General features: G+C 42.0%; 1 protein-coding gene across 2 annotated transcripts in view; it reads right to left on the bottom strand.

The window, feature by feature from the left end:
• Positions 1-1,139: 1,139 nt before the first annotated feature.
• OTUD3 (OTU deubiquitinase 3) overlaps positions 1,140-20,130 on the bottom strand; it is a 47,088-nt gene continuing 28,097 nt past the window's right edge. Inside the window, exons 5-8 of one of the 2 annotated variants that reach the window (XM_003413431.4) lie at positions 14,676-14,807; positions 13,929-14,025; positions 12,547-12,731; positions 1,140-11,565 (exon numbers count right to left, since the gene is read on the bottom strand). In XM_003413431.4, the coding sequence (XP_003413479.1) occupies positions 11,389-11,565; positions 12,547-12,731; positions 13,929-14,025; positions 14,676-14,807 (591 nt within the window). In that variant the 3' untranslated portion in view covers positions 1,140-11,388. The remainder of the gene's footprint in view (positions 11,566-12,546; positions 12,732-13,928; positions 14,026-14,675; positions 14,808-20,130) is intronic. The other variant, XM_023551986.2, reaches the window with a different exon arrangement.

Raw genomic sequence — 20,130 nt, 5'->3', positions numbered from 1 at the left:
TCTCAGATTCCATTATTTAGGATTTAGTCTACAGTTTCATTCATTCATTTTTGAGCATCTACTATGTGCCAGCAATCTCTAAGCACTGGGCTACAGTGGAAACAAACCAGACATGAATGGTTCTTGCCATGCAATGCCAATCTTCTGTCCTTCTAATTGTCCATTATACTAAGTTTTTACAATTCTAACATTCTACAATCTTCTCCAAGACAAATGACGGCAATATTTCTGGTCATATGGCATAACATAAAAAGTATGAAAAATACGAACCTAAAAATATTGTCCCCTCCATGTCATTGGGTCTTAAATCCCCACCATTACCAATTCAAAGACCGGTCAAAATTAAAAAAGAGGCTCTGAGATCATCTCACTCAAACCTCTCCTCGGACAGACAGACAAAGGGGCCAGAGAAAGGAAGTTCTTACCTGAGCGAATACCCTGACTCCCAGGCTACTCTCTTCATTTCTTCATAAGTCTTTCTCAGCCTTGTACACTCTGGTATGGCCGTGTTAACCAGACTGACATGTTGCCATCTTGGAAAGAGCACAGTGTCCGGGGCAAGTCAGCTGTGGAGTGTCCTGGCTGGGATCAGGCTCTTGATGAATGTAGGGAGGAGAGAGGGCTTAAACATTGTCAGGCCCACTCCAAACATCTGGATCCAATGCCATGAAGACTTTCTGAACCAAAGGATCCCACCAGATGGAATGCAGTGTACTCTGGAAGTGTTTCAGCAGATTTTGTTCCTCAACATAGATATCATATCTTTCCTGAAGAGTCTTACAGGATTGTGACGAGCCTTTCCCATGTGAAGATGCATTCCCTGGGCACAGCTCACGGTGGACATTGAACAGACATCCACTCCTTTCACCCTTTCCATGGTATATGTGCAGCATTCAGGGCTCTGAGAAAAGAAACGATCAGACGAAACCAAAGGGATGAGCTGCTGTAAACTTGAAAAGGTGAAGCTCTGTGCTGGCAAAAAAGAGAAAGGGGGCAGGTGTGTGAGCTTTGCTCTTGTAACCGACTCAAATCCTTGTTAAAGAGTCACTGAGCACGGCCTCAGAATACCGAGCCTTACAGCAAAAATGGGTTGTAGGGGGAAAGCTAGCCCTTCTTTTTCTTGGAGGGGAAAAAAAAAAAAAAAAAACGGTCCTGAAGCGCCCTCTGGTGTCCATTTTATTCAGGCTATTTACCAACAGGCCAAGTTATCGTGGAGTCCTTTCCTACTCAGGCCAAACGCCTTGTGTGTCGGAGTAGGCTGGCCTCCGTAGAGTTTCCATCAATGATTTTTCAGAAGTACATCACCCGGCCTTTCTTCCGAGACACCCCTGGATGAACTCAACTCTCCAATCATTCAGTTAGCTGCCAAGAACATTAGCCATTTACAACACCCAAGAACCTAAATATGCCTTCAAACTAGATTTTCTTTCATCAGGTGAGAAAGTGATTCTGGGCCAGTAAAATTAGTCTCATCTCACTTTCAATAATAAATATGCTGATAAATTACCAAATAAGACTTCACAACCATCTTAAAACGATGGTGCCACTGCAGAACTAAGAAAGAAAAGAAGAAGGAGCTGTCTTGGGCGAGATGAAGAAAAGTTATGTCCTGGGCATGATGAACTCAAGATACCAACGGGATAAGTAACTGGTGACCTTCAATTGCATAACTGTCTGACAAAGTAAAAATTGGAACCTAAGAACAAGAGCACAGAGTAGCCTGTTATGATCAACCCTCACTAGGCTGTGAGCCTCTTGACCACAGATCAGGTCTTGCCCTTTGTTTTCCCCGTGCTCAATAAATGTTTGATGAATGAATAAATAGGTCTAAATTCCATTTGTGTGTGTGTGTGTGTGTACATGCGCACATGTGCATGTAAATGTGCCCTTGTGTGTGTGTGTATAGTACAAACACTTGATTTCAAGCTGCAGGCTTATGAAAAGGACCAGACCACTCCCCCTGAAAAAAAAAAAAGAACCCTGACTTAGAAGTCAGAGATTCCAGGTATAGATAGACCTTTGCTCTGCCACTTGGCAGCAGTGGGTCTGTTCTCGAGCCTCATACTCACAGCATGGGGCATAGAGAGCAGCATCAGGGATCTTGTTGGAAACGCAGAAGCTGGCACCCCACCCCAGACTTGCTGAATTAGAATCTTTATGTTAACAAGAGCTCCGGGTGACTTGTGTACACGTTACCCTCTGAGAAGTTTTAACACATGGCAACAAAATAGCTTCTACATTTGTAAGATAGAACAAGGACATTTCCCTTGCAGTTTGGTTTTTGCAAGGTTTAAACAAGTCAGCTTGTGTGAAAGTACACAAAACAACGCCTAGCACATAAAAACAGTCATGTTTAGTGAATCTTTGGGTAATAATAAGAAACAGCTGTTGTCGAGTCAACTCATGGAACCCCCATGTGTGTGTCAGAGTAGAACTGTGCTCCGTAGGGCTTCAGTGTCTGATTTTCCTGAACTAGGTCGTCAGACCTTTCTTCCGAGGCACCTCGGGTGGACTCAAACCATCAGCCTTTAGGTTAGCAGCCAAGCACTTAACCTTTTGCTCCACCAGACTCCTATGATAATAATAACTAACATTTATTAAGTGCTTGGCATTTACTAGGCACTGTTCCAAGCGCTTTATGTGTTGTTAACCCACGAAGTGAAGAACCTAATGAATGAATGAATGAGGCGAGGAGACTGCATCATGGCTGGGGAAGGAACTTTGTTACCTAAATATTCTGACGACACGATTTTGGATTGTTTTGGCTTCTGTTCCTACTTAGCATCCAACAAAAGCTATGCATGAAGTGTTCAATTACAACTTGCTGAATAAGTGATTAGAAGTCACGTTGGAACGCCTGAGTTGGCTGGAGTCTGATCTTGATTTCATGGACATTCCTCTGCTTCTTTGGGGTTCTTTGCAGTATCACCAGTAGAGAACTGACTGCTTTGATAAAGTGCATCTTTCCTTCAATACGTGTTTATAACAGCTATGCTCCTGGCCCTTTGCTGAATGCTGGAGATGGAGATGAATCAGACATGGTCAACCGACAGGCAGCCATCACCAATTATCCTATAACAGTAAGTGCTATAACCAAGCTAGAAACAGAGTATCAGGACCAATGGTTCCTCAAGCCCTCCATCCTCCATCCAGTCTCCCTCCTGTCCACCCAGGCCAGCTTCAGTTTCCCATAACTTGATTGCCATCATGTCACTCCTCTGCCCTGGCATCTCAGTGGCTTGCCACTGTCCACCAAGAATCCTTGGTAATCAAGATGGTATCTGCTTGCCCAGCCTCTTCTCCAGCCATACCTACTGCTCTATCTCTTCACCATTCCTAGGGCATGCCCACTTCTTCCCTGCCTTCGCACCTTTGCACAGTAGCTTCCCTCAACCTAAAAACTTCCTTTGTTTACAGGCTCATCACCATGTTAGAATCCACATGCCTCAAGGCACACCTCAAATGCCTCCTTTTCCATAATGCTCTTTCAGCTGGAGCAAATTCTGTCTTCCTTTGAACTGCCAAGCAATCCGTTTGTTTCCCAGCACTGCTTAAACTACAGTTATTCGGGTTCTTGTACACGGCAGAGGCAGACTGCCCTGGGTTCAAATCCTACATCTGCTTCTGATAGGTGATCTTGGGCCAGTAATTTATTCCCTTGGAAATGAGGGTTGCCATGAGTTGGAGTCAACTCAATGACAAGTGGTAAAATGAGGATAGAACCTTCAGCCTCAGAGTGGTCTTAAGGTTTCAATGAGACAGTGCATTGTTCAAAGTGCTTGGGGCATCATAGACGCTCTAGCTGTGCTAGGTCACCTTATATATTTTTGCCTCCTCTATTGCATCCATCACGTAAGTGCTAAGTAAATATTTGTCCAACTGAACCCATGGGTACATGACAATGGAACTATTTTAGGAAAGTGGCATCACACATATGATAAATACCACACTAATATATTTGAATAGCCCGTTGGCTCACTATGATCTGAATGTTCTTCATTTATCTTAAAAGGACATATGTTTGAGAAGCATTAACCTTCAGTGCCCCTAGGCTGATCTCACACAGTAAAACTGGCTGGAGAGACGGTGCGCAGCACCCTTCCCAGAGGGCTGCTACCTGTCACGTGTTCCAAGGTCAGCATGCACACACAGTCCAACTGCAGACACTGCAAAGAGCCATCAGGCTGGACTAAGTACAGTATGCCCGGTCCTTGGAACTCACTCAGCAAGTACGGCATTACTCTTCCAGTCACAGAGGCACGTGAGAAGTATTTGAAGTTCCCGATCCTTCTCCAGACCAACTGTTTATCCTTAATAAACTTTCTTGGAGTCCCTGGGTGGCACAAATGGTTAAACTCTGGACTACTAGCCAAAAGTTTGGTGGTTCAAACCCACCCACACGCACCTTGGAAGACAGGCCTCGCGATCTGTTCCCGAAAGGTCACAGCCTTGAAAACCGCACGGAGTAGTTCTATTCCGCACACTTGGGGTTGCCATGAGAGTGAATCAACTCAATGGCAACCATCAATAAACTAACACCTGGGGCAGGCCACCTCCAGGCTTTTGCTTATGCTCACCCGACAAAATGACTTGGCTCCGCATTTCCACTTGGTCCACATCCTTTCTCCCCTTTCAAGTCTAGGGCAAATGTCACTTTCCCCAACTTGGTTTCTCTTCTAAATTCACAACCTTCTCGCCAGAACCTCCTTAATGCTATGCGTTCTCCTGGGATCATAGTTACGTACCTACTTTCACTCCTGGACTGGAAGCTTTTTGAGGGCTAAGCCCATGACTGATTCAATACCCAGAGATAAGAACTCATACACAGTAGAGCTTCAGTAAATGTGGGATGGATGCTTGAATGCTTGGATGAATACACTGAATAGAAGAGAGATCCTGAGATACCTAAGACCCTCTACCACTGAGGGATTCAGACAAATTTCTCCAAGGAGGTAGAAAAATTTCCTGTCTGCCAAGCCAAAATCTACGAAGTAGAGGATTGGTCTCAATCCTTTTGAACCAAAAAAGTTCTAAATCTCTGCATAACGATGGTCCAAGAGTACGCACTTTGTCCAGTAGTCCAGCCAACACCACACTGGAAGAGAGGATTTGACAAATTTCTATTGTATCTCAAGCCACACATACCATTCATGTGCAACTGGGGGAAAAGAAGGTACAGCAAGAGGAAGGCTAAGTGCTTGGCAGTGTCTGATGGATGGGTAACTAAACCCCTGGGTTTTTAATCCTGTTTTCTCCTAGGCAACCATAACCATGAGTAGGTTACCCAGGAGGGACATGGGCCCAGCAGCTTCTTCCCTTATGTATTTCCATCTTTGGCATCATAAACTGACATTCACCCAGAGCTAGAAATGCTCTAGCCTAAAGGAAAATATAAACTTATGTGTTTTTTATTTATTCCCTACCTTGCCTGAGAACATTTCTGTCTTTAGAGACTCATCGAATTTCACAAACAGGATCTTACAGGTCACCTCCTCCAACATCTGCCGGGGCAGAAAGCCTTTCTACAACCCTAGCATGTGGCCACCTGACCCCTGCTGAGTCCCTGCAGTGAGGGAATTAGGAAGTCATGAAGGTTTTTGAACAGGAGTTGGGGAGGATTACCTAAATTGGGACATTACTTTGGTCCTAGCAGGGTCTTTCTGAAAGAACCTGTTGACTAACGGGGTCCAGAAGTAAAATTGGACAGTGTTTGTCTACCCAGAGTTCATCAGTCTCTCAGCTGTGGGTGGAGGCTAAAAATCAGACAAGGAGGACAGTCTAAGCGACCATGGGAGAACCTCTTTCCCAGTGGTTGGAATATTTACATCCAGGGTACCACCCTACCCCAACCCCTTGTTATCAAGGGTCTAGGGAGCCAATTCAGAAGGCTGCTTGATTAGTACAAAATTAAGAGCGGGAGTCTTGAGGTCAAAATCAGGAGGACATGGTGAGGCCTGATGAGCCAGCCCCAAAGCCCTCAGGAGCCCCAGGTCCAAAATTGGCCCATGCTGGATCTGCTGAGGGATTCCCCTCCCACTTGCGTGGACACATCCCTCTTCTAGGTGAGTCTGTGCTGCGGTCACACACTGTCCACGTTGTCAGGCAGAGTGTGCCTCCACTTTGAATGGGGTCAAACCAACCCTCACAGTTCTAGAGGAACCCCCAGGTGGAAGCCAGCAGAGACAGCTGCTCTATATTTAGCCAACTCCAAACGACCAGAGAGAATCTCAAGTGTTCAGTTACTGTGTGGTAACTGTATGAAGGCTACAATCAGATGCTTTCCATGCAGTCAGAGCTGGAGCACTCTGGAACAACATTCAGTCTGATACGTACACACATCTTCCACTCAAAGCTTTGTCTCTGAAAAGGACATCTCCCAAAATGCTCTCCCAGTTTCATTCACTCTGTGGTCAAATACTGGTAAAAACAACTTGAGACTTTGTTTTTAAACCAGAATTTATTGGTATACAAAACTCTATTTCATAAAGTGGCACATCTTTGCAGCTTCTATTGCACCAAGTATTGAAGATTAAAAAGACAAAAAAAAAAAAAAGAAACATTTGGTTTTGAAAACACTGCAGATAGCCAAGTACAGTACTTTGGTGAATAAAAAATAAACTGGTTCAGATTAACACAATCTGTGGAAAGAAAAAACCTAGGGGACATCAACTATGGACATCAGACAATGGTCACATTTCTCACCATCGAGCTCCATAGATAAGGCCAGACTTGCTAAGTCTATGGATCATGACCCCATGGAGGTCTTAAATATCTCCAAACTGAAGCTAGAACAAGGATAGTGCAATTAGAAAAAAGAGAAGGCCCCTTCTTCACTGACCCACTCGCCCTCCTTCATAAAGTGGATGGTAGCACACCAGTATTTCTACACCGGAAAGAGGAACATGGAGGCTTAAAGTCCGACTCCTGGCTCTTTCCTTTTCTTTTCACTGAGCTCAGTGCTGGTGAAGAATGCTGGGACGGGGCCAGGGAGGCCAAGGGCCCTTTCTGTCATGGCAAATGAAAAAGACTGGGAAGATGTAAGGAGTCCCACACCAGCATTTCTCAAGCCTGGCTCAAGGGACCTGCCAGGGGATCAAACCACAGGCTGATGTCTGTGATTGAGTTCAAATGATTGTCATGGCTAGCTGGCAACAGTGACCTGCTGAATGTTGACATGCAAAGGATTAGAGCCGGACCACAGAAGTCCTGGCCAGTGCTAATGACTACCATGGCTACCTGCACAGTGGGCAGAAGCTCTGTATCACAGGTATGTCCTGCTTAAATCCACTATGGAGAAGTCCATGCTTTTACGTAAATATAGTCTTTACACTGATACCAGAGCCTTCTCAAGTAACTTTGCAAGGATGCTAAACGTTGTAATTGAGCTACAAAGTAGTCCTAACTAGGATAGTTAGATAGAGATATTCTAGAAAGGAATCCCTTAGAAGAAAGAGTTAAGTGCCTGAGGTTTTATAAGGGAACTGTACCTTGGGACAGAACAGGGCCTGGTAGTACACAAGGAACAGCTCTTTCTTGTGGCCTCGGCCTCAAAGGTGCAGACTTTGAGTTTCACAACTGTATATATACTTTGTGACTGGGGTTCAATTTTATTTCCACTTTCAAAAAAAATAGTGATTTTCCCCTTTCTAATCTGTGAGGGCAAAAGATAAGCTATCATGAAAAAATGCCACCTTTGTTAACATCTTAAGTTAAAAATGCCTAGATGTGGAAAGGTCTTCGATGAGGTCAATGGAAAAATACAATGTGCTTTAGAGTCAGGAAAATATACCTTGTAAAAAGTGCCATTATTAAATCACTTCAGAACCGTCAGAAGGCCCCCGAGTTTTAGAACACCTGTTCTGAAAGCTGAGATGAACGAAACCATGAAAAACGAGAACGGCAAAACAGAGACAAACCGTTTCAGGCTCCAAGTCTAAAGGTCTGCTATAGAGAGACAGAGCCTTGAGGTAAAAAGGCGAAGAGCTATTCTTCTACCCAAAATGGGAGCCACAAACGTGACATTATCAAGATGCTCCACTCTCTTCCCACCTACAAAGACCCTTTGGGTCAGATGACTTGGTCAACTCTGAGTAGGAATCCATGTTTCCTTTAACTGACCGAATATTTGAGTTGAACATTCCACAGAGGTAAACTGAGAGCATTCTATGTTGACCTAGTAAAACCCAGGCAAAGTCTAAAATGTTTCTCAGAATGAGAGAAATTGCACATTGACTACAGGGACTCACTGCAAGTACAGTTCAATGCCAAGTCCATCTGGTACCTACCTACATAACACGTGAACACTCTCGCCCCCTTAACAAGCCCCTCCACCCCACCCCCTAGCATCGTATCATTTCACATTGGAAAGGTTCCCCAGGAAAGCAGGGCAGGGCATCATAGATTACCTACAGAAAGGTTCCCTCCTCTAAGCCCAGCTCTTCCTGCCCCACAAGGGAGATCCCACTTCACAAGCCCTTGGAATCAAAAGTGTTTTCAGAGCTTATAAAAGAAACTATAGACAACCATAACTAACATTTAAGATTCTTCTTTCTGCCACAATTCTTCAACCAGACTTCACTCCTGAAAGCACATCTTCATATTATTGAAAACTTAAATATGCACATACATTCTATTGCTCTAATAATCTCCTGATGGCAACTACATTATTTAGAAGTTGTTGTTCTAAGTTGTTTTAATATATCTACCTCTCTAGTTCAAAGCTGTTACCACTAAAATTTTATTTCTTACTCTGACCTTTAAAAAATATTTTTAAAAGTCCATAAAACCTTTATATACAGCTTATAAGACTAGTAAGCACTGGGTTCTGGGTTTTAAGCAGCTACAGACCACTGCTCCACACCCTTTCTCCTGGCCTCACTAAAAGCTACCAAGACAATTCCATGTGACCTAAATCTCTAACAGCCAAGTTGCACCCCGGAGGTTAAGACAAAGTTGCCACTCTGGTGTTCACATGAGCAACTGTCCTCGGGTAAGTTACTGACGACAGTTACCCCAGGACTACACATACTGAGCACCCACTTTGGCTGATAATAAAGTAACTGTCAAGTGCCCACTAAGGCAAGCAGGCATACGGGTTCCATCTACCACCCATTTCCATGAGACCGAGGCAGTGAATTCTAAATTGAAACCCTTAGCTAGAAGATACCACTGCACTTGAATACCTGCACTCCATTCCTAATAATCAGCGTACTAGCTAAACACAGACCAATTATAACCAGAAAGCTGTGAGATGGCAATAAAAGAAAATTACTGAAGCCATGTGATTAGTTTTTAAAACCACTCTTACGCTACTCCAGAAATGCTGAAGTCTATTATCAGAATTAGGTAATTTATAGATAAATCTGCCAGTATTCTTTAGTAACTTTTTAGCAGCTCCTAAACTCCTAAAACCCAATAAGGCCCACAGGCCCTTCATTAGCCCAGTAAGTAAAGAATTTCTACTCCTTCTGTCCGTGGGTCTTCCTTAAGCTACTTCTGACTTCTAATTCTGCTGAATTTCTAGTACACAATCTTGATCCCTCTGAAAGGGCCTGGACTCCTGCACTCTCACAGTACAAGGCAGACAAGGACTATTCCTTCAGAAAAACTCAGCCATAGTCAGCAATCTGCCCAGAGGAGAAAGTCAAAAGAGCAATGGATTGTGAAGCATGGAGGCCCAAGCCCTTAGAGACAGAGGGCCACGGAGATCCTTCACTTGTCTGGACTGAGTACTAGAGCTTGGGATGCTCTGAACATGCAACGAAAAATCCTGCTAAATATTACAATGTCCTGCACCCAAACCAGTGTCCTGGGAGCCATTCCCAGAGACTACTGACGCCCCAACCACAAAAAGTCATCAAAACCCAAACAAATAAATATTAAGATACATCATTAAAACCTAAGAAAGCAAACAGCCCACTGATAAAGACAACTCAATAAATCCTGGGACAACCCAGACAATGATCTATCTATACATGTCAAAACTTAAGTTTTCCCTCCTCCTGGGAATCTTTGTAACTTTGAAATTTGAGGGGTGAGGGAGATGACTAATAATTTAACTTTTGCTTCAACATATCTTATTTGCCCAAACACAAGGTCTGCAAAAGGCAAAGCTTGTCCAAGATTGGCCACCTTATAAATTAGTTTTAAAGTTCATGTCTACCTAACTCATAAGTTTTAGGAATGACATCTCTCCATTGCTCAAATCTGCCTATTTCAGAGCCATGGAGTCCTTTGAAGGTCCTAGCCAAAGTATGTTCTCTGATAACTTCTGGTGGGTTCTGGGGAATTTTTCCAACATCAAAGAAAAAAATGCGGTATTTTATGGAATATAATTTCCACAACACTAGGAAAATTTAGGAACCTATAAGGTCAAGTAACCTTTATTTCTCTGAAACCATCTTTGTAAGTCTAGAATAGCAAAGAGGAAAATGTAGCTACTTAAAACGTGAACATTGAAAAACTTAGGAATTCTTGTGAACTATCTCCTCCTACAAAAGGAAGTTAACTCTTCAGATTCTTCCTGGGCAAAACCCCAGGATCCCTTGATTTCTCACTTCACAACTATGGACTCTGCTCTCCATACAATCAGAATCCCAGAACTGTGTCACAAACAATAACAGCTAACCTTCCCACTGTCGGGAAATGGGTACCAAAGACTCAATACTACCAATCTTCCTGCACAGCCCAGGCCTAATTATTAACAGTCAGGCACATTCATCATATGGCTCAAGTGCAAACTATCTAACAGTGCCTGCATTCCAGCTGAAATCTCAACAGAATCTGCAAGGGGAGAAATCCAGCTGATTTCCACCCTGACTACACGTCACAGCCCCCATATCATATTACTTTGGGAAAACATTTCCTGAACAGTTTACTGGTAACTTAGATTAGCAGAAAATTAAATCTAAACATGTTCCTGAGTTGCAGATTGTTTACAAACTACCCTGTCTATTAGTCTGTTTGAAAATGAAAGGGAAACAAAGGAAATGTGTTCTGAATTTCTAACAATTAATCCAAACTACTTCACAAACAATTGCAGCAAAACTCACCCCTGGGGCTAAGATCCCAGGGTCACTGAGCTCTGATTTTTGGAGCAAGCAAAGCTATACTTAACAGGTTTTTCCTGACCTAACTATCTATCCCTAAAACTCAATATTTTAAGCCTGTATTATGCAAAGTGAGTGGCTTCACTGCACTTTCATAAAATAAAACACAATCACTAACAAAAAAAAAGAGGCAGCTTGGAGGAAACCAACCTAGTGTGTGAGCAGATATGTGGACTCTGTCAGTTGTGTTTCGTTTTTTAAAAGAATGGTCTCAGTGGGAAGCTTGTATACAGCATTCCATTTTCCATCAGCTTATTACAACTCCCAGAGGGCCAGAGAGTCAGATGTTGAGAGCAGCAAAGGTCTTCACCAAGGTGACCTGCGTATTTGCATCTGTCTCACTTCTGTTGTTGTCCCTGTGGCTACTCCTGCTCTCCAAGGCTTTCTGACGGTGCCTCTCCTCCTGCCGCTTCTTCTTCTCCAGCCGCTGCTGCTCTCTCCTCTGTTTGTTTGTGGCCTGAAAGAGAAGATGGCTGCAGTGACTCTGCCAGCACAGGTGATCCAGGCTGCTGCCTGCTGCGAGGGAGAAGCAAAGGGCACAAACTGCTTTCCAGCAGGAACAGAGAAAACCAGGCCAAGAGACCAAAAATTATTTACTTGGGAATACTGCCCAAATTTACATTTAAATTCATATCCACTGCTGAGCTAGCAAAGAAAATCAATCCCATTCTCCTAATAAACCAATTCAGAATTTCTCAACTGGACATTAACCCTAGTCCAGCAAGACATAACACTCAAACATATCATAGGATACCTTTCTCTACAGCATTTAAAGCCCCAGATAATTCTAACGAATTCCTCAGAAGCTTACTCCATCTCTGCCTCTGTCTGTGGCTCTTTATGTTATGCTGCATTCGGAACTCAGAACTTCTTGGTGAGAGTCTAAAATGAATTCTGAATTCAGTAAAATGAATGGTGGCACATACTACTTGTGGGTGTCGGGGGCGGAGGGGGGAGATGCATAACCCTTTTGGGAAGCACTTGACAATTTACCAAAAATCTTAAAAAGACTCCTACACCCATGACTTTTAACCTGTTAATTGCTCTCCTGGGACTCTATCTAAAAGAATAATGCAAAAGACAAAGGTTTTATACATAGAGTTGTTCATTGCAGATAATAGCATTTATAAACTAATGTAGACTAACATGGGAAGCATCCATACAACGTTAGGTGGGGAAAAAATAGCTATAAATTGCACAAAGAATATGATTTTGATGTATATTTCCTTCCAATCTTCACTGCATACGTCAAAGTGGACAATAGGACCACGAGGAAGGGCTTCATTCTGCTTCTTGGTACATCTTTATGCACTCCCCATGTATGCTACAATAACTCTTTATAATCAAAAGATAAATACGCACTAAAATGAACTCCAAGTTCCCACCAACTGCCACAGGATCCCAGCAGCCCAACACCTGCCCCTTCGAAGGTTCATACCTTTGGGAGTTGGTTTTTATTTGCTTTGTTTTCTTCACTAGGGCTGGCCAGTGCCTTATTGTTTTCAGTCCTGCCTTCATTTAAGCCCTGATTTCCAAAGATTCTGGTGCCACTGCCACCCTCCTCCCATAAAGGGCCACACTGCTTCAGCACTCGGCCACTGGACTCGAGGTTCTCCTCTGCACCTTCCAAAGAAAGATGTTTTATTAGAATTAACTGAGAACCTAAGAAAATTACACAATGTGACTGTTGTTTTAAATGACTCCAAAAATTACCCAGGTCCCTAGATCACTGTCACTTAGTGAGCAAGTTTCCTTGAGGCAAAATTCGAGTATCAAGTCAACGAAGTGAATACAGGAAAAAAATGACTGGTAAACTTTGGAAGAGAAGGTAAAAAATAACCCATTGACCAGCCTTATCATCAGCTTCCCCGAACATTGTAAATGCTTTGTTTTACTAGATAAACATGAAACTTTAGGGCGATGACTTTCATTTGCACCCAAAAACTAAAAAGAAACAGACTTCAAAACTGTGTTGTCCAGTACAATACACATGTGGCTATTTAAATTAACTAAAATTAACTAAAATTTAAATTTCAGTTCCCCAGCTGCACTAGCCACATTTCAACACCTACCACACTGGACAGCACAGATACTGGATAGCACTGCTCTACATTCCAAAGACCTAGTCACTTACAGCTTTCTAAGAAGGCACAGCAAGTACACAGTGGATAAAAGACCCAATCCCATGGAGGACTGACTGTAATGCCAAAAAGTATCTGGCACCTAATACCTGGCAATAAGTATTTACTGAAATCATTTTAAAAAATGACTTGAGGAATTAGTAAGATGTTACATCTTTTTCCTTCCTCTGAATCATAATATTAAACCCAATTCAAGTAAAACAATCCTAAATTACCACCCGTTGGGGGATGCTAATAATCTAAATACTTCCAACAGAAAAATAAGGTATGTTTCTCACCGTTCTATTTCAGCTATCACTTTGGTTTTAGACGGGTATCTTATCTCTAAAAGGATAAAGTCTTCCTTAACACTCTCCACCCCTCCTAGACTGGGTCAGGTGGCCACCTCATGAGCTCCCTAGCACCCTGAACCCCCCACCACTCCATTAAGTACTATCACATAAATTTACTTATCTGTCTCCACATTCGCCCCCTGCTCCCACATGCTCCCTGACCTAGTGTCTACTGTCTATCCCAGGACCTAGTGAGAAATGCCTGCATAGAGGAGGAAGAGCTCAATAAACAGTTGCTAAATGAATGAATAAATGATAGTATAATTACCACCTGTGATCTGATTAAAAATAAGTTATTTAGAAAATCACCATCATTTTGAAAACTTGTGAATCAATCATGGACTTACTATTCCTTTTCCCCTGGTTCATCTGAAGCATGGCAATTATTGCAGATTCAATATTGTAATTTTCAGCTTCCAGGTTCTGGACTATTAAATTAAAATCCTATCCAAGAAACAAAGAAATACTTCAAGACTCTGGATACACTTTTCTATCTAGTTCTATTCGACAATCTGATAAACAAAGAGACGTAACAATGAGAGTTGAGGCAAGGCTTCCAGATCTTTTCCATTTAGAAAATGTCTTAATTTTCAATAAAGTGGGCCACCTGAAATAATCACTTAATATACATTAACAAATGAACTCCCTTTGTAAAATTACTTTTGCCAGCACAAACACTAGTCAGAAAAAATGAAAACTGTGTACTTCCTTAGAACTTTGAGCAGTATTGGGTAAAGTCTAGCAAGCAAGAGGGAAATGAATAAACACCTCTCATTGAGTCTCATCACAAAATCTAATCAAACTACAAATCTCATGGCCCTATTTTGGTCCACCAGGTGTTCACACGCTGGAGTGGTGCTGCAAAACTAACAGGTGAACAGGCATAGCAGCACTTGTTTAACCTGAACCCACTGTTGTCAAGTTGATTCCAACTTGTAGTGACCCTATAGGACAGAGTAGAACTGCCCCATAGGGTTTCCAAGGAGCAGCTGGTGGATTCAAACTGGTTAGCAGCCATAGCTCTGAACCGCTGTGCCACCAGGGCTCCAGTACTTGTTTAGAAAGCATTTTTATAGCATGGCAGAAATACTAACTGAACACCCAGTTGCATTACAAACTTTCTGGACGGCATCTTCCACTTCATCTCTCAGGTCATCTTCAAAGTCAACTCCCTTTGCCTTCATCTTTTCTTTTTTATTTGATTCGTCTTGATGAAGCATCTGGAACTAAAGGGAAACAAAGAATAATAACCACACAACTCTGGCAAACTATGTTCAGAATCTTCAATATAAGGAAACATGCTAATCTCAAACACATTCAAATATAAGGGGGGAAAGAAACAATCTTAAGAGCAATAGTAATGACCAGGTTGAAATTCACCCAGGCACTGAGATTCTAGGCCACAAGAGAAGTATTAAAAAGAAAGACCCAACTTAAAAGCTAGCATGCGGCCATCTAAGATCCATCAATTGGTCCCATCCCACATGGAGCAAAGGAGAATGAAGAACACCAAAGACACAAGGAAAATATAAGCCCAAGAGACAGAAAGGGTCACATGAACCAGAGACTCCATGAGCTTGAGACCAGAAGAACTACATGGTGCCCAGGTACCATCAATGACTGCCCTGACAGGGAATACAAGAGAGTCCCTCACAGAGCAGGAGAAAAGTGGGGTGCAGAACTCAAATTCTAGTAAAAAGACCAGACTCAATGGTCTGAGACTGGAGGGACCGCAGAGGTCATGGCCCACGGACTCTCTCTTAGCCTAAAACTGAAACCATTCCCGAAGCCAACTCTTCAGATAAAGAGTAGACTGGACTGTAAGACATAAAATGATACTTGTGAAGGGTGTGCTTCTTAGCTCAAGTAGATACATGAGACTAAATGGGCAGCTCCTGTCCAGAGGTGAGACGAGAAGGCAGAGAGGGACAGCAGCTGGTTGAATGGGCACGGGAAATACAGGGTGGAAAGGAGGAGTGTGCTGTCACATTACAGGGAGAGCAACTAGGGTCACATAACAATGTGTATATAAATTTTTGTATGAGAAACTAACTTGAACTGCAAACTTTCACTTAAAGCACAATAAAGAAAAAAAAGAGATCCAAGGCACGGGATGAACTGTTCAATAAGAATGACATTACAGCTCCTATGCTTTCTAGATACCAACATTTTAGCGATGACTGCTGACTCAGACAGCAGACATTTGTCTCTGTTAGTTTCCAGTGCTGTGAGCTTATCAGCAGAAGAGGGTCCTCTACACTAGTAGCCATACTTGAGTACAACTCATCTAAACGCAGGTGCACACCACCACACTCAGGGGAACCTGTCAATACAAATTCTAACACCACAAAGAGCAGTGTATTTGGTATTCACGAGGCCTTTACAACCTGTCACGGATTGAACTGTGTCCCCAAAAAATATGTGTATCAATTTGGTTAGGCCATGATTCCCAGTATTGTGTGACTGTCCACCACTTTGTCATCTGATGTGATTTTCCTATGTGTTGTAAATCCTGTCACTATGATGTTAATGAGATGGATTAGGCACACTTATGTTGATGAGATCTACAAGATTAGATTATGTTTTAAGCCAATCTCTTTTGAGATATAAAAGAGAGAAGCAAGTAGAGAGACATGGGGACCTCATACCACCAAGAAAACGGTGCTAGGAGCAGAGCACATCCTTCGGACCTGGGGTTCCTGTGCAGAGAAGCTCCTAGACCAGGAGAAGACTGATGCCAAGAACCTTCCTTCAGAACCAGCATGAATCTTGGGGGGCCAAAGGGTGGAGTTCATGGATTGAACTGTGACTCCCCAAATATGTGTCAACGTGGTTAGGCCATGATTCCCAGTATTGTGTGGTTGTCTTCCATTTTATGTTAAAGAGGATTAGGGTCTAACACCCTTACTAAAGTCACATCCTTGATCCAATATAAAGGGAGTTTCCCTGGAGCGTGGCCTACACCATCTTTTATCTTACAAGAGATAAAAGGAAAGAGAAGCAAGCAGAGAGTGGGGGCTTCATACCACCAAGAAAGAAGCACTGGAAGCAGAGCGCTTCCTTTGGACCCGGAGTTCCTGCGAGCAGAAGCTCCTAGTCCAGGGGAAGACTGACAAGAAGGACCTTCCTCCAAAGCCGACAGAGAAAGCCTTCCCCTGGAGCTGACACCCAGAATTTGGACTTCTAGCCTACTAGACTGTGAGAGAATAAACTTCTGTTTGTTGAAGATACTCACTTGTGCTATTTCGTTATAGCAACACTAGATGACTAAGACACAACCTAAGCCTAAATCACAAAAGCTAAAATCTTCCCTCTGTGGCTGTTCACTCACTTTCTGTCTCTGCTTCCAAAGCAAGCAGGGAAGTGGTAAATGGAAAAGGACATCCTTATTTTCTTCATGTAAAATTATAAGCAGAGTCCAGTAATGTGCAGTTATATTCCTTAGAACATTAATAAAAAGCAACCCATTATAAAATTATACCCTCAAGTGGTAATACATCTGAGGCAACTGATTTTAGGAAGCAATTTGTCAATGTGTATTAAGTTTTACTGTAGTTTTACAGCTTGGGAATTTATCCAAAGGAAATAACATCAAATATAGAAAGGATTTATGTAAAAATGTTCATCATTCTGCTACTTATAGTGGTGAATAACTGGAAACAACCTAAAAATTTCATAATGTGGGTACTGTTTATAAAAAAAAAAGTTTTTGACTATAAATTCAAAGGATGATGTCTTCATTCTCATTAAAATAAGGAATACTATAAGGGTTTTCACTAATACCATTATTATTTAACAATGTTTTGGAGGTAATGGCCAATGCAATTAGCTAAAATTTAAAAATTGCAAGATTAAAAAAGAGGATGAAAAGGTAATCACTACTTGCAGATGATATAACTCTATACCTGAAAAAACCAACAGAATCAACCAAAAGACTACTACAAAAAAGAATCCTGGCAAATCATACATCAGGTAAGGATCTAATATTTAGACTAAAGAACTATTACAACTCAAGAACAAAAAGACAAAAAACCCAACTAAAAAATGGGCAAAGGACTTGAATAGACATTTCTCCAAAGATATACAAACAGTCGACAAGCACATGAAAAGATGCTCAAAATCATTAGTCCTAGTTGTTGTTAGTGCTATCAAGCCGACCTTGACTCATGGAGACCCCATACATATCAGAACAAAATGTTGCCCCATCCTACCCCACCTTCATGATCATCAGCATGTTTGAGTCCCTTGTTGCAGCCATTACGTCAATCCATCTTATTGAGGGTTTCCCTCACTTTAGCTGGCCCTCCACTTTACCAAGCATGTTTTTCTCCAGCAACTGCCAATGCATCCCTCCTGATGACGTATCCAAAGTAAGCAAGTCCAAGTCTCAGACAATATTCTATGATCCATAGTTTTCACTGGCTAATTTTCTGACGCAGATAACTAGGTCTTTCTTCCTAGTCTGTCTTCATCTGGAAGGTCCGCTGAAGCCTGTCCACCATGGGTGACCCTGTTGGTATTTGAAATACAGGTGACAGACCACCCTTTGGTTAGTTTATTATACTGTGGCAACTTACATGTTGCATTAGTCATTAGGGAAATGCAAATCAAAACCATGAGATACCACTTGACACTCGTTGTTAGGTGCCGTGGAGTCGGTTGTGGCTTAGAGCCATCCTATGTACAAGAGAATGAAACACTGCTCAGTCCTGTGTCATCCTCACAATTGTTGCTATGCTTGAACCCATTGTTGTAGCCACCATGTCAATCCATCTTGTTGAGGGTCTTCTTCTCTTTCGCTGACCCTCTACCAGGCATGACGTTCTTCTCCAGGGACTAATCCTTCCTGACAACACGTCCAAGGTATGTGAGACGTAGTCTTGCCATCCTTGCTTCTAAGGAGGATTCTGCCTGTACTTCTTCCAAGACAGATTTGTTCATTCTTTTGGCAGTCCGTGGCATATTCAATATTGCTCATCAACACCATAATTCAAAGGTGTCAATTCTTCAGTCTTCCTTATTTATTGTCCAGCTTTCACATGCATATGTGGCATTTGAAAACACCATGGCTTGGATCAGGTATACCTTGGTCCTGATGACAAACTGACATCTTTGCTTTTTAACACTTTAAAGAGGTCTTTTGCAGCCGATTTGCCCAGTGCAATGCATCTTTTGATTTCCTGACTGCTGCTTCCATGAGTGTTGATTGTGGATTCAAGTAAAACGAAATCCTTCACAACTTCAATCTTTTCTCCATTTATCATGATGTTGCTTACTGGTCCAGTTGTGAGGATTTTTGTTTTCTTTATGTTGAGATGTAATCCATACTGAAGGCTGTAGTCTTTGATCTTCATCAGTAAGTGCTTCAAATCCTCTTCACTTTCAGCAAGGAAAGTTGTGTCATCTGCCTATCACAGGTTGTTAATGAGGCTTCCTCCAATCCTGATGCCGAGTTCTACTTTGTACAGTCCAGCCTCTCACATGTATAACCCAGCAGTTCCACTGCTAGGTATATACCCAAAAGACTTGAAAGCAGAGATTCAAACAGATACTTGTACAACGTTTACTGCAGTGTTCACAACACTCAAAAGCTAGAAACAACCCAAGTGTCCATCGACAGATGAATGGATAAACAAATGTGCTATATATGTATAATGGAATATTATTCAGTCATAAAAATAAATGAAGTACTGATACATGCTACATTTCATAAGCACACTGAGTGAAAAAGAAGCCAGACACAAAAGGTTACATATTATACAATTCCATTCATACGAAATATTCAGAATAGGTAAATCGACAGACACAGAAAGTGGCCTGGTGGTTGCTGGAGGCTAGAAGGAGGGGGCAATGGGGAGTAACCACTTAATGGGTCCAGGGTTTTCTTTTGGAGTGATGAAAATGTTTTGGAACTGGATGGAGGTGGTGGGTGCACAACACCATTGGTGTACTGAGTGCCAGTGAATTATACACATTAAAATAGCTAATTTTATGTTAAGTGAATCTCATCTCAATTTAAAAAAAAAATTCTGTAAGACAGCTGGGTATGTAAGTAACATTTTGCTTATAGTTCTCATATTTACAAATAATAATCAGTTAGGAAATACAAAGAAATAAAAGATCCTTTCCTTATAAGTAGCACTGGTGGTGCGGTGGTTAAAGAGATCGACTGTTAACCGAAAGGTTGGTGGTTCAAGCCACTCTGTGGGAGAAAGATATGGCAGTCTCTTCCGTTGAGATTTATAGCCTTGGAAATCTTATGAGGCCACTGTGAGTCGGAATCGACTCAACAGCAGTGGGTTTGGCTTTAGGGTTTGGTTTCCTTATAACAGTAACAGAAAACACCAAATACCTAAGAATAAACTAGGCAAGACCTATGTGAAGAAAATGCTTCTATATATCACAAAAAAAGTCAAACAAAATAAAGCTTTCCAGGTTCTTCGCTAGGAACAATTTAACATCATAAAGGTGTAATTCTTCCTTAAGTTAACCCATTAATTTAAAGAGATTTCAAAAAAAAAATTAACAGGACTTCTTTTTAACTAGACA

The sequence above is a fragment of the Loxodonta africana genome, chromosome 3 (genome assembly GCF_030014295.1).
Source record: "Loxodonta africana isolate mLoxAfr1 chromosome 3, mLoxAfr1.hap2, whole genome shotgun sequence".
NCBI classification, from domain to species: domain Eukaryota; kingdom Metazoa; phylum Chordata; class Mammalia; order Proboscidea; family Elephantidae; genus Loxodonta; species Loxodonta africana.
Note: the sequence above shows the minus strand (reverse complement) of the source record. Positions and strands in the feature narration are given on the sequence as shown.